Below are 12,168 nucleotides of genomic sequence, written 5' to 3'. Positions count from 1 at the left end.
GTTCGCGCCGTCAGTGCCCGAGACCCTGGACGTGCCGTCCGAATTTTCATCCGCAACGTCGACGACGGTCAGCTCGGTCACAGCGCGCACAACGAGTAACGGGTACCCGGTATGTCGTTCAATATTAGAGAAATTTGTGTAAACTGAACTGTATGATACAGTTATGTGAAGCTGATGCAATCCTCCTGGCGACGACTAGCCAGAGAGACAGTGTCCAAATGGCAAACGACCTGCTTTCGCCCGTCTAATTTTTGCCTGAAACGAACCAAATTATCGCTTTTCCACCACCAACATTTCAGAAGTATCCATGCTGTAGCACATGCCCAACAGGCTACCTCTTCCCATCCACCTCTAGACGCTGGTTTACACCAAACCCTACGTCGGGCAGGGCGGGAACACGCACAAGAGGAGAGTGATTCACCTCTTCCCCCAGCCCGAATTGCGTCTGCAGCAGCTCAGGCAGTGCGGTTCTCAGTCGCTTCAGGCGAACTCCCCGAAGCCTTTCTCGTCCTCAACTCCATTCACCATGCAAACAACAAGTCCACCACCACCCTCCTTATCGACAAACTAAGCGGCCTTGTCCCATTTTCCGCATTCAAACAATCCGCAATACCGTTCCAAGAAGGCACACCCATCCGCCTCGTCTCCCATTCCCTACTTCACTCTCTCCTCCGTCATGGACACCACGACCAAGCCGCGCGCCTCGCCGAGCAACTCATGCAACAAGGCATCCGCGTCCACAGCAAATCCCTCGACCTCGTCTTCGCAGCCCTAACAAACCCCAAGTCCACGTTCAAAACCCTCCCACCTCCAATCCAACCCTTCACATCCAACATCCTCTCCGCCACCCCCTCCCACACGCGCATCCAACACGCAGGCGGCGCCTTCGCCCTCCGCCTCCTCGACATCGCGCGCCAGTCCGGCCACAGACGCACCCGCAACATGTTCAAAACCCTCATCACACTTTGCGTCATCAACGGCGAAATTATCGCTGCTTCCTTGATTTTCGGGCTCCTCGTGAGGCACTGGAATAAACAAGTCGAGGCGGATATGGCGCAGAACAATGTGCCTGAGACGGAGGGTTTGACTATTCGCCAGGCGATCAAGTATAGGGTGACGGCGTGGCCTTCAGAGAGTCGGTTGGACGAGATCCTCGAGTCCATTAATACCGGGTTATCGTACAAAGGCGAAGGCGTTTGGGGCTACTACGACGATTCCTTGCAGGCCTTGGCCAATCTCGGAGTCCTTTTAGACCATCGCCTCATACCATTCGCATCCCTGAGCGAGCTCATACGACTGCTTTCACGCGGGACGCAGCTCGCAGGTTTCGTGGAAGTCCCAGACGAACCGGGAGGACCGACCCGCAAAGTCAGAGCGTCGCTCTACTTTAGCCAGGTCCTAACCCGCCTCATACAAGACCTGCCCAGTGTCGAAGTCGAACACGCGTCCTTCCGCCCGCCGATCAAACAGAATGGCGGACACATGCCCGCACTGGACCTCCCGAGCTACAACCGTCTCCTACGGTTCGCGTTCGAGCACCGGGATTGGAAACAGCTCTCAGGGACGATCTGGGAACATATGGTCCACCAACGCTCGCCACCGCTCAAGCCCGACCGATACACTGTGAACATCTACCAACAAGCGGCCGCCAATCTCAAAGACCCAGAGCTCTGGGCACACGCTTCCCACTTCTCTGGAATTTCCAAGCCCAAACAGTCCAACCCGGAATCCTTGTTGGAAGAATACGCTGCGACACTCAGGGTACGCAACCAAAGCACCAACGAATTCGTCACCAAGATCGACTTCCTCGTGTCTTCCGGTGCTCCAAAGCTTGCCGCTCGCTACTTCCTGTCCTACCTCCCAGGGTCCAACTCGGTTGACAAACCAGCGGAGAGTGTAGATCAGAAAGTGCGTATCAAGAACCTGAAGCGCGCAGCCCAGCATGGTCCACGGTTATTCGTCTCTGCTCTCAACGCGTTGATGAAGGCTGGGCGTTTTGCTACGGCGGAAAAGGTTTTCCTATGGGGGAAGAAGGCCGAGTTGCTGAGCTGGGAGGATCGTAGAATCCCAGCTTGGGTGCTCCCTATCGAAGCCTACACCATTATGCTGTGGGTGTGCGAAGGCCAAATCCGACGATACTTGGTCCGAGCAAAGGCGTTTTCGACGTATGGTTCCACCCGGACTCGACGACGAGCAGAGCAAAACCTGGACGAAGCTAAAGCTTTCCACCGAGCAGCGCGTCTCGTCTTCAAAACTGCCATCAAGGACGCTAAAAAGTTCGCGGGTCGCAAACCCAGGTCTCGCAAGTTCCACCGAGACCATAAACCACTCGCTGCGGATGCTCTTTTCTTCAACGCTGCGTTGTCCGCGGTGAGTCGGGTTGGTAGGAAGTTCCCCAGGCCCAAGAGCTCGACGCCACGGCTCAGCAAAGCGCGGCGCTACACACGCAAAGCGGTTGAATGGTACAGGTTGACCAAGACGCGGCCGAGGAAGGCCAACCGTGGGTTAATGGAGGTCCTCGGAAGCATGGCGAAGAAGGGATACCCTATTCCCCCTGCTTGGAGACCATTTTGCATTGGACGCCTGCCTACGGTCAAGATGGCTTCCAAGGACGACGAGTTTCTCTGGAAGAACATGTCTGTGTTTAGGCTGCCTGTTATGAAGACGAAGCTGTTGATGGAGAGGCAGAGGCGTAGTAGGCGAACGAAGCCCGGGATGGGGAGGAAGAGGTGTAGTCGACAGACGAAGCTGAGCATGTGGAGGCAGAGGGGTAGTAGGCAGAGGAGGGGGGCATGGCACCATGTATCGTATTAGAGCACCTAGGTAGTAATAATAGAGTTAATCTAAACCCGTCTATAGGAATGAGATACTCGTGAAGCCTCTATACGCCCCACAAATTCTGGTAAGATGACTCCAAATCCTTCTGCGCCTGCTGTTGCTTCATAGCCAAATGCTTCTGCTCCCTCTCTATCCTCTCCCTCTTCTCCAACACCGACTTGGGTATCGACTCCTTCAACACCTCCCGGTCCACTTTAGCTGTGACCTTGACTTTGCTCTGCAAATACAATACGCCCATCCTCTTATCCACACTCATCGCCTTCCACTCCTTCGCCACATCGTCAAACTTCTTCCGCACCTCCTCCAACTTGAACCGCATCTCCATCTGAGCAGGCGCACGCGCCCGGGGTTTAGGCGAAAACACGATATCCACGCGGTAGCCCTTCTCGAGGTCTTCACGCACTTTGGAGAGCTTGTGCGCCTCGTCTGCTTCAGCCATGGACCACGTTAGCTGGGCTTCTTTGTGCATATCCTTCTGCCCTGCCCCACGTTTGGATTTTTGGCGTTCGGCGAGTGTACCAGCGCGCGCTTCTTTGATGTCGACAATCCTCACCACCGGCGGGGTCTCGCTCACCAACTCGACATAGTACTCCTCTAGGTTCAGGGAATCGAGGATTTCTTGGAGAGGTCGCATAGGCCCCGGCGTATTGGTCTGCGTATCCAGTAGTTGGACGAAGGGTAAACCGATTTTCTCGTTCCGCCGTTTCTTGGGTGTCGGGTTGTGTTTAGGAACTTGCATTCGCTGCTTCCTCTTGTCGGTGCCGAGTGCCTCCAAGTCGAGGTCATTTTTCTTCTTGAAGACGATGGGAGTGGTATGGAACCTCGCTGCTGAACACCTCGTTCCGAGGTTCACCGCTGGAGGTGGTCGTGGTGGTCGCAGGACCGACTTTGCAGCTGAGCGGAACGCAGTAAACGCGTTCATAGCTACCTGTATAGAATTATTCGAGGTTGTTATTAGCTTTCTTAACAAGAATATACCAAAGCGTACCGCGGTGTAGGCGTTGACGTCGTGGTAGAGAACCAAAGAGGCCGGAAGGAGCGGGGAAAACGACGTGATGATGGATCAAGGCCATCATCACAGCGCCGAGTGCAACTCGCAGTGGCAAGACAGATGGTACGACGCCCTCACTGCCAAACGCGATAATTCAACCAACCACCATGTCCGACGCACACAAGCCCATAATCATCGTCACAGGCGCAAACGGGTTCGTAGCCTCTCACTCACTCCCCAACCCAATTAACGAAAAAACATAACCATAAAAGTGGTGTAGGGTATGGCATCTGCCAACGCCTGCTCGTCCAGCTGTCCGAGGAGTCACCCCCCGACAGCCTCCCCCAAGCCTTCTCCGACATCCCCCAACAAGACGGCGAGCCTCTCCCAAAAGCCTCCTTCTACCCCGGCCTCACCCTCATCATGGCCTGCCGCAGCGTCAAACGTGCAGAAAAGGCCAAAGACGAGTTGCTGGCCTGGTTTGATCAGCATGTGAAGCAGAGGCGGAGGCAGACGGGGTATACAGGCAGAGCGGAGGAGGTGCAGAGGAACTTGGTGGTGGATGTTGTACCGCTGGACTTGGCTTCGGTTAAGACCGTGTTTGAGTTTGCCAAGACTGTGAAGGAGAGGTGAGTTAATTGAGGTAGATGGGATGGGTTCGTGCAGAGCGCTGACGATGGGTTTTGTGGGTCCAGGTACCCCTACGTCTCGCATATTGCTGCTAATGCTGGTCTGGCGAGCTTCAAGTCGATAGATTGGATTGGAGCTATGAAACAACTCTTCACCGATCCCATGGGCGCTATGACTTCTCCTAACTATTATACCCAACACGCTGGAGAGCTCAGTGTAGACGGTCTAGGTTGGGTATGGCAGTGTAACCTATTCGGACACTATACCCTGGTGCGTTCTCCTTTACAACCTCCCAAGACTTTGCTAACACGTCTCCATCAACAGTTCCGTGAACTTGAATCCCATCTTGCAGCATCCCCCCTGGGCGGCCGCATGATCTGGTGTTCTTCCCTCGAAGCAAACCCAACCCACTACGACTCCTCCGACTGGCAACTCCGCTCCACCGACCACTCCTACAGCAGCGTCAAATACCAAATCGACCTGGTCGCAACCACACTCGACCGTATCGCCCTCTCCTCTTCCTCCTCCACCTCCTCGTCATCCACCTCCCAGCCCTCATCAATAACACCCTCAGGAAAACTACCCGTGCGGCACTTCATCTCCCACCCCGCCGTATCCCACACAAACGTCTCAGCAGCGCTCGTCGGTCCGATCACCAACTTCCTCAAACTCCTCGTCTTCTACATCGTGCGCTTCCTCGGGTCGCCGCACCACCCCATCCAGCCGTACAAAGCCGCCATCGCCACCACCCACCTCGCCTTGGTCCCGCTCGTCTACCTCGCGTACCTCTCCCAACCCACTGCACCCCCAGTGCGCTATGGCGCCGAAACGGATAGATGGGGCAATGAGAGGGTAGGGATTTCCCCTGTTAGATCGTGGCTGAAGTATCAGGATGAGGGGAGGGCGTTGGTGGAGAAGTGTGATTTGTTGGTGGAGAAGATGAGGGAGGAGGAGAGTAGGCCTTTGGAGTTTGAGACTGCTAGTGAGAGGATGTAAGTGGAGGTTTGGATGTGGCTTATGGTTTCTCTTCTTTTCTTTTTTTCTGCACATTTGCTACTACTATTTGCTGGAGCTTTCACTTTAGTTGGTGCTACTTACTTCCGATTGCTATAGATAGAAATCTGCTCTAAGGGATGGCAACAAATACCCGATGGCACCGGAATTCGAAGGCAGGTCGAGTTTTCGAGAAGACATGGTATATCGTAAGTTTTGGATGAAATAGCTTCCAGAGTTGTTTCAGGGCGTTGGTGTTCGAATGTCGAGATTCCCGGTGCTGGTCACGAGTCCCTGATGGACGGGCGCTTAATCGAAGGCGCCCGTGACTGCGGCCGGGCCACCGCGAACAACTTATTGCCCAATTTGATCAAAGAGGCGACAGGGTCCACCGAGCTGGAACTCGGTGGGTACGGTAGGCGGGACGTGCGAGGATGGATTTCGCACAGGATTGGTCGCGCGTCCTCAACTTTGATGGCATCAACCCGGTTGAGGACGTGCTACCCTCGCAGAGAAGGGCTCTCTACTACCCCGTTCGTCGGTCCTTAGGGCTGAGATTGTAAAGCTAGACCCAAATATAGCTGCGAAAGCAGATGTAAATTCAAAAATGAACCTCGAGGACACCGAACAGGTTAAAGGGGAGCATTGACCCTGCCGCGATCAGCATAGCCACCGACGCGGGGCGGCAGGGTCGACTCGGACACCCACCGAAAGAGAAAGAAAAACATTTACCAATTCATGCCAGCTAGTCTGAGTGAAAACAGCATGTAGGACGTCAATAGACCTTCTCGGTGAGATAAGCTGGATAATCATCAACGGTTTTCTGGGGAATGCGGATGAGGAGCTAGCAGGATTCATCATTCATCATGGTATACTCAGGTACATGCCATGAATGAGTGGAATGAACATCCAGTAGAAGAGATCACTGTATTATTTTCTGAGCATTGCCATACAACACTACTAGTGCCAGTCGTGGTGAGGTAGAAGTATCGGTTTCCCCTCGAGAGTGGCGTCCTTCAGGTAATATCCGAGAAGAACCTTCACAGTGATTCGCTCACCGTGTTCCAGGTGTTGGGCATCGTCAATAAAGGTGGGTTTAGGGCAGGTCAGATCTTGTGCAGGTACCTGTAGGCTTCTGTTCTGCTTCTATGGGGTACCAGCCTCTCCTTTTTAATTTATTATCTATTTGAGAAGGTGCATAGGGAGTTATATTCTTACCCTCAGCCCTTAGGACTGACAAACACGTAGTGGAAGAGCCTTTCTCTGCGACAGTATCATACCTTTGCCTGGTATGATGGCATCACGCGCGCGTGAAATCCATCCTCGCACGTCCCGCCTACCGTACGGTGGGAACTGCCATCGAGAGTAACCTGGAGCCAACCTAGTGTGCACTTGTTCAGTCAAAATCGAGGGTGTCCGTGCTTTCAGCTCCGTTCAGGGTGCGCCCTTAGGCAGGCACAAACCAACGTGACTCTCTGCGCCAGAAGACAGCCAGACATTTGAAAGCTATCAGAATTCGGTGTTCCATCACACGAGTTCCCTGGGCGCGGACCGTGACCAGATGTATCCTGTAACGGTGTTTACTAGGGGCCAAGGTCCTTAGACCAGCCTACGCTGATGGAGTTTGAAACGTCCGGAGCGCGGACTTGACCAGAAGCAAGTAAGGGTGCTCAAAGGCCAAGGTGGCCAAGGTCCTCAGACCAGACTCTGATGGTGTTTGAACCGTCCGAAAAAGGGGACATTGTGATCTCGTCGTGGGATTCTCGGGGGGCTCCAATCAGCAAATCCATCTCGCATATGCGCACTGTGTCGCGACCATAGATCTGCGCATACTTAGTAACTTCCATAGGAAGACCGGTGGCCTGAAACGGGCTCCCACGCAACCGCGATGAAGGCCTAAGCGCCCAGCGCCCATCGTCGGCGGCTTCGGTGTGCAATGGGCCAAGAGCTGCCGAACTCGCTCGAGACGGGGCGTCTGCAAGTACCGAAGCCCTCGTCTAAAAGCTATAAAATCCAAGAGAGAAATCGAGTTGATAGTACATACTCCAGCAGCCCCAGGGTCCTGTCTTCTTCCCTTCTCTCTAGTAACACACCCTCTGCGTCTTCCAGAATCCAACAATGCTCGTCTCCTCCCTCGTTCTCGCTGCGTTGTCTCTGCTCCATGGCGCACGCGGTGCCGCGATTGGCGCTGAGCCTGAGCCCCAGCCCGAGATCTTGACGATAGACCTCGGAGAGATGATCGCGAACATGAACATGACCGCATTCGAAGAGTCCATCGTGAGTACAATATATGCGTATACGCCCAACATTATTCCCGTACTAGCCGCTAACAGTACCCTAATCCTTGACCGTGACATTTCATATGTAGGCGCTTGAATACGGTGAATCGGACAACACCCTTGAGAAGCGCGCTGAAGTCGTCACCTGCTACAACCACGGCACCAAGATCGACCGCAAGTACGCCATTCTGGCCATCAACGATTCCGAGGCCTGTCGGGACTCGGTTTCTTTATCACGGAAAAACGTTGCGCCAAGACGCGACGCTCGAAAGCCACGTGATGTTTGCTGACGTCCTGCGTTCGATTCCTTTCCGTCTCTTTTATTTTCTTTCTCCATACTTTCCTATACCTATAACCATATACCTATGACTATTGACTTCCGACCTTCTTTACCCCCCCCAATTTCTCGCCCAAACAACGTCCCTCTAATTTCGATCCTTCTCTTTTCCCCATGCACTCCTTATCTCGTTCTTTCTTTTGTTCTTTGCATTCCCTCCCCCTCCCTCCTGCAACATGATCCACTGTCTTCCACGCCATCGTACGACTCTGCGCCCCGGCCCGATGTTCATCAGTCCGTCCTTAGTAGTCCGCCCCCCGCCCCAATATAATCGCCTCTGTGTGTGAGCGGCCATGGCGCTCATGATCGTCACAAACGGAATCCCACGACGAACCCAATCGGTCCTTCTCAGGGTCCTTCCCTTTCTGTCATGCTAATGATCACCGCCTCCCCGAACGACTCTCCTCTACACTTCCTTCCCATAAATCCATTTCTCACTACGTGTTCCGTGACTTCCCCGTGCCCTCCTTTCCACTTCCCTATCTTTCCATCTTCCATGCTTTCCGCATTCAAATTACCCTCTTCCTTGTCCCATGCCGCTTCTGAATCGCCGAAAACCTAAATCTGCCACAAATCAAACTGTGGAGTATACCATCAAATTATGCGTAAACTGTACAGTCCCCGCTCGGCAGTCCGGCACGCCTGCCATATGGCACGCGTTGCCTTACTCGCGCTGTCTATGACCTCTATTCTTCGTCCTTCCCCCTCCCCGTTGTGTCCAATGCAATATTTGCTGCCCTACTCTGTAATTCCTTAACAATGTCTACATATTCTCCCTGATCCCTGAGGTGTATCTACAGCGCCCATCCACCGTATCAGTCCTACCATCCACTCTCGCTTATCAGTGATTTTGCACCACAAAACCGACCTCAAGCGCCTATCCCCGATCTGCTTCCTTGGCCGCTGTCGCTGGGCGCTTCTCAATATATGTCCTTCATTGCAAATGTTCCTGGACGACATCTTGTTACCTGTGCCGAATGACTCGGGCGGCGATCTCGTCACAATCTGCTTTGGACTGCTACCCCGTACCGATGCGCTGTCTGCATTTAACTTGCTCTGTGTCACCAATCCCAAAACACGTTCTTCCCCCTGCCCATGAATTTCTCTACCTTTTCCTTGGCCGCCGCTCTCGGCCCTCCTCTCTCCTCTTCTTATGGAAACAACGTCACGAAGTCAACAGTCGAGTCGTCTTCATTCCAACACCCTGTCATCGCCGACGATGACGCTATATGGGCCGATCTTGCCTGTGTCAACGATGCCATGACCAACGCCCCTGCCCCTATGGCGGATCCGTCCTTGCACTCAACAATCCCCACCCACCTTCCTCACACACCTGCTGCTTTCTACACCTTCGACCCATTCTTTCCCTTTACGCCTTCCCCTGTTTCAACTGAACCTAACCTGTCGCCCATGTCCATGACCCATCCGCTTCAAGACCCGCCTTCATTTACCCCTTCGCCTGTTTCAACTCATTCCACCCCGTCGGCCACGTGCGCTACACCTCCGCTTGACGACAATACATCTCCCCAACGGGTGCCCTCTCACTTACAGACACAGGCGACGTCGCCTGATCCCCCCCTGTCTTCTTTACCCCCACCCTCCATCTCTCCCCTTGCCCGAGCGCCATCCAACCCAGTCATGTCCACCGACCATACCTCATCGCCCGACAATGCTTCTTCTGTTAATGCGCGCAACGAACGCAACGAACGTGACGACGCCTTCGATCGCTTTTACGCATCCGTGTGGATTCCCCGAATTGTCCGCTTCTACTTGGATCCCACCGGTTGGAAGGCTTTTGTGGCATCAAATCCGTATCTGGGCCAGTGTACCGCCCTGCAATGTAGCTCCGATAAGGTCAAATGCGTACTTTCTGATGAATTCGGCTGCACCACTTGTGTACGCCTTGGTCTTGTTTGTTCTCACCTTGAGACATGCCTCACCCTCGCCCTCGCGCAGAAGATGAACATCGATGCCGAGCGTGCTCGTCAGTTCTTGCGCATTGTTAACAACCACAGAGACAAATTACTCGCCACCCGTGACAAGAACTACGGGGGGATTTCCCCTCTCTTTCACTGTACGTTGTGTTACCCCTCGCCTCTCCCATTACGTCGCTAAACTCAATCGTCTAGATGTCTCTGTTCTGGAGAAGTACCTAAAATCGTCCGATGCAGAAACGAAGTCTCAACCTCCACCCTATCTCGTTCTCAAACTCCGCCAGTCTATCTTTTTGGCCGCATGCGGTGAGTATGCTGGCGGTTATTATTCTGCGCTCGCCTTGTCTCACCATTTATTTTCCAGATCGCGCTGCGAATGCTGCCCATTCCAATGCTCAACTTGCGATGCTTCGCGACATCGCCAACATTCTCCAACACGTTGTCGTGGATCGCACCATATCAGCTGAACGAGCCGTGGGCCAAATAATTTCCCTGTACCATGAGAGGGCTGCGGCTCATGTCGTACGTTAATCTTGTCGCTTATTTTTTATTTCTCGTTTCCGATCGTGGGGGCCAATAAGTTTACATCAACGCACAAATCTCCTATCCATCACCGGTCCTCGCTCTATGCACTAATAACACTTACTTACTCAGAGATCCACCCAGTCGCCTTCACTCCCGCACTTCCAAGCCGCCGAACTCAACTACGACGTCCATGACAAAGAACTCCTTGCCATCTTCGAGGCGTTCAAAGTCTGGCGTCACTACTTGGAAGGCGCAGGCGACCCGGTCAACGTCGTCACAGACCATAAGAACCTCGAGTACTTCTCGACTACCAAGGTTCTCACTCGCCGTCAGGCGCGGTGGTCTGAATACCTTTCCCAGTTTAACCTCGTCGTCCGTTTCCGTCCTGGCAAATTGGGCACCAAGCCTGATGCGCTAACACGACGATGGGACGTCTACCTTAAACAGGGGGGTAGTGACTTCGCCAGCGTAAATCCGGTCAACCTTCGTCCAATCTTCGCGTCTGAGCAGCTGGCTTCGTCATTGAGGGCTTCGACTATCTACATCCCTGCCCTCCGAGCCTCGCTGGTTGTCGACTCTGCTAGTCTTCATTCTGATATCAAGGCTTCTTATTCTTCGGACCCCCTCGCCTCTTCACAACTTCCCACTCCTTCTGACCCTCGTTGGGAGCTTCCATCCGACGGTCTTCTTAGACTTGATGGGCGTATCTACGTTCCAGATAGTCCCGGCTTACGTCTTCGAGTCTTGCAGCTCAAGCATGATCACCCTCTCGCTGGTCACTTCGGTCGCAACAAAACGATCGAATTGGTTAGACGTGACTATGTTTGGCCTAAACTGCGTTCGTTTGTCGCAGACTATGTCAATTCTTGCACGACTTGTCGCCGTACGAAGACTCCTCGCCACAAGCCTTATGGTCTCTTGAAGCAGCTACCCATTCCCCTCCGTCCTTGGGAATCCATCTCCATGGATCTCGTCGAGCAACTTCCTTCCTCTGGTGGTTTCACAGACATCCTCGTCGATCGTTGATCGCCTGTCCAAGCAAGCTATCTTCATCCCCACAGACCAACATCTCACGTCTGCGGAGCTTGCACGCCTTTTCGTCATCCACGTCTTCTCCAAGCACGGCGTCCCTTCGAACGTGACGTCTGATCGTGGTTCAGAGTTCGTCTCCCACTTTTTCCGTGCTTTGGGCGAAGCCTTGGACATGAAGCTTCACTTCACCTCAGGTTATCACCCCTGAAGGCGACGGACAGACCGAACGAGTTAACCAGACCTTGGAGCAGTACCTTCGGGCGTATTGTTCTTACCAGCAGGATGATTGGCATCGACTCCTTCCCCTCGCCGAATTCGCTTACAACAACGCGCCTTCAGCTACCACTGGTGTCTCGCCTTTCTTCGCAAACAAGGGTTACCATCCAAGTCTTAACATCCACCCTGAACGCGACTTAGCCAGTTCCGCCGCGCAAGAATTTGCAGTCGACCTCGCCTCGTTGCACGAGTACCTTCGGGAATCTATCACCGCCGCACAGAAGTCTTACCAGCTATACGCCGATCGCAAACGTCTAGCACCCCCAGACTTCAAAGTCGGTGATCGCGTCTTCGTCAAAGCTGCCTTCTTCCGAACCACCCGACCTACCAAGA

General features: G+C 53.7%; 4 protein-coding genes across 4 annotated transcripts; 3 read left to right on the top strand and 1 right to left on the bottom strand.

The window, feature by feature from the left end:
- Nucleotides 1–174: 174 nt before the first annotated feature.
- CC1G_09968 (hypothetical protein) lies at nt 175–2,473 on the top strand (the record flags this gene model as incomplete). Its single annotated transcript, XM_001841224.2, has 2 exons — nt 175–2,370; nt 2,453–2,473. The coding sequence occupies 2 exons, from the start codon at nt 175–177 to the stop codon at nt 2,471–2,473; spliced, it is 2,217 nt and encodes a 738-aa protein (XP_001841276.2).
- Nucleotides 2,474–2,881: 408 nt separating this feature from the next.
- Nucleotides 2,882–3,833, bottom strand: CC1G_09969 (hypothetical protein; the record flags this gene model as incomplete). The annotated part of the gene is made up of 2 exons (XM_001841225.2): nt 3,827–3,833; nt 2,882–3,766 (listed from the first exon to the last, which is right to left on the bottom strand). The coding sequence occupies exon 2, from the start codon at nt 3,758–3,760 to the stop codon at nt 2,882–2,884; it is 879 nt and encodes a 292-aa protein (XP_001841277.1). The 5' UTR covers nt 3,761–3,766; nt 3,827–3,833.
- A 163-nt stretch (nt 3,834–3,996) lies between these two features.
- CC1G_09970 (3-keto sterol reductase) lies at nt 3,997–5,455 on the top strand (the record flags this gene model as incomplete). The annotated part of the gene is made up of 4 exons (XM_001841226.1): nt 3,997–4,043; nt 4,102–4,458; nt 4,525–4,729; nt 4,784–5,455. The coding sequence occupies 4 exons, from the start codon at nt 3,997–3,999 to the stop codon at nt 5,453–5,455; spliced, it is 1,281 nt and encodes a 426-aa protein (XP_001841278.1).
- Nucleotides 5,456–7,557: 2,102 nt separating this feature from the next.
- On the top strand, nt 7,558–8,028 carry CC1G_09971 (hypothetical protein). Its single transcript, XM_001841227.2, has 2 exons — nt 7,558–7,729; nt 7,821–8,028. Exons 1-2 carry the CDS (start codon nt 7,571–7,573, stop codon nt 8,019–8,021), a joined length of 360 nt encoding a protein of 119 aa, XP_001841279.1. The 5' UTR covers nt 7,558–7,570; the 3' UTR covers nt 8,022–8,028.
- Nucleotides 8,029–12,168: the final 4,140 nt, after the last annotated feature.

This window comes from Coprinopsis cinerea (genome assembly GCF_000182895.1).
Source record: "Coprinopsis cinerea okayama7#130 chromosome 5 map unlocalized cont3.5, whole genome shotgun sequence".
Taxonomy (NCBI): Eukaryota; Fungi; Basidiomycota; class Agaricomycetes; order Agaricales; family Psathyrellaceae; genus Coprinopsis; species Coprinopsis cinerea.
Note: the sequence above shows the minus strand (reverse complement) of the source record. Positions and strands in the feature narration are given on the sequence as shown.

Coding starts and splice junctions, on each gene's coding strand:
- CC1G_09971 (XM_001841227.2), top strand. CDS start 7,571: ATGCTCGTCTCCTCCCTCGTTCTCGCTGCGTTGTCTCTGCTCCATGGC. Junction 7,730..7,820: donor CCGCATTCGAAGAGTCCATC/GTGAGTACAATA, acceptor TTTCATATGTAG/GCGCTTGAATACGGTGAATC.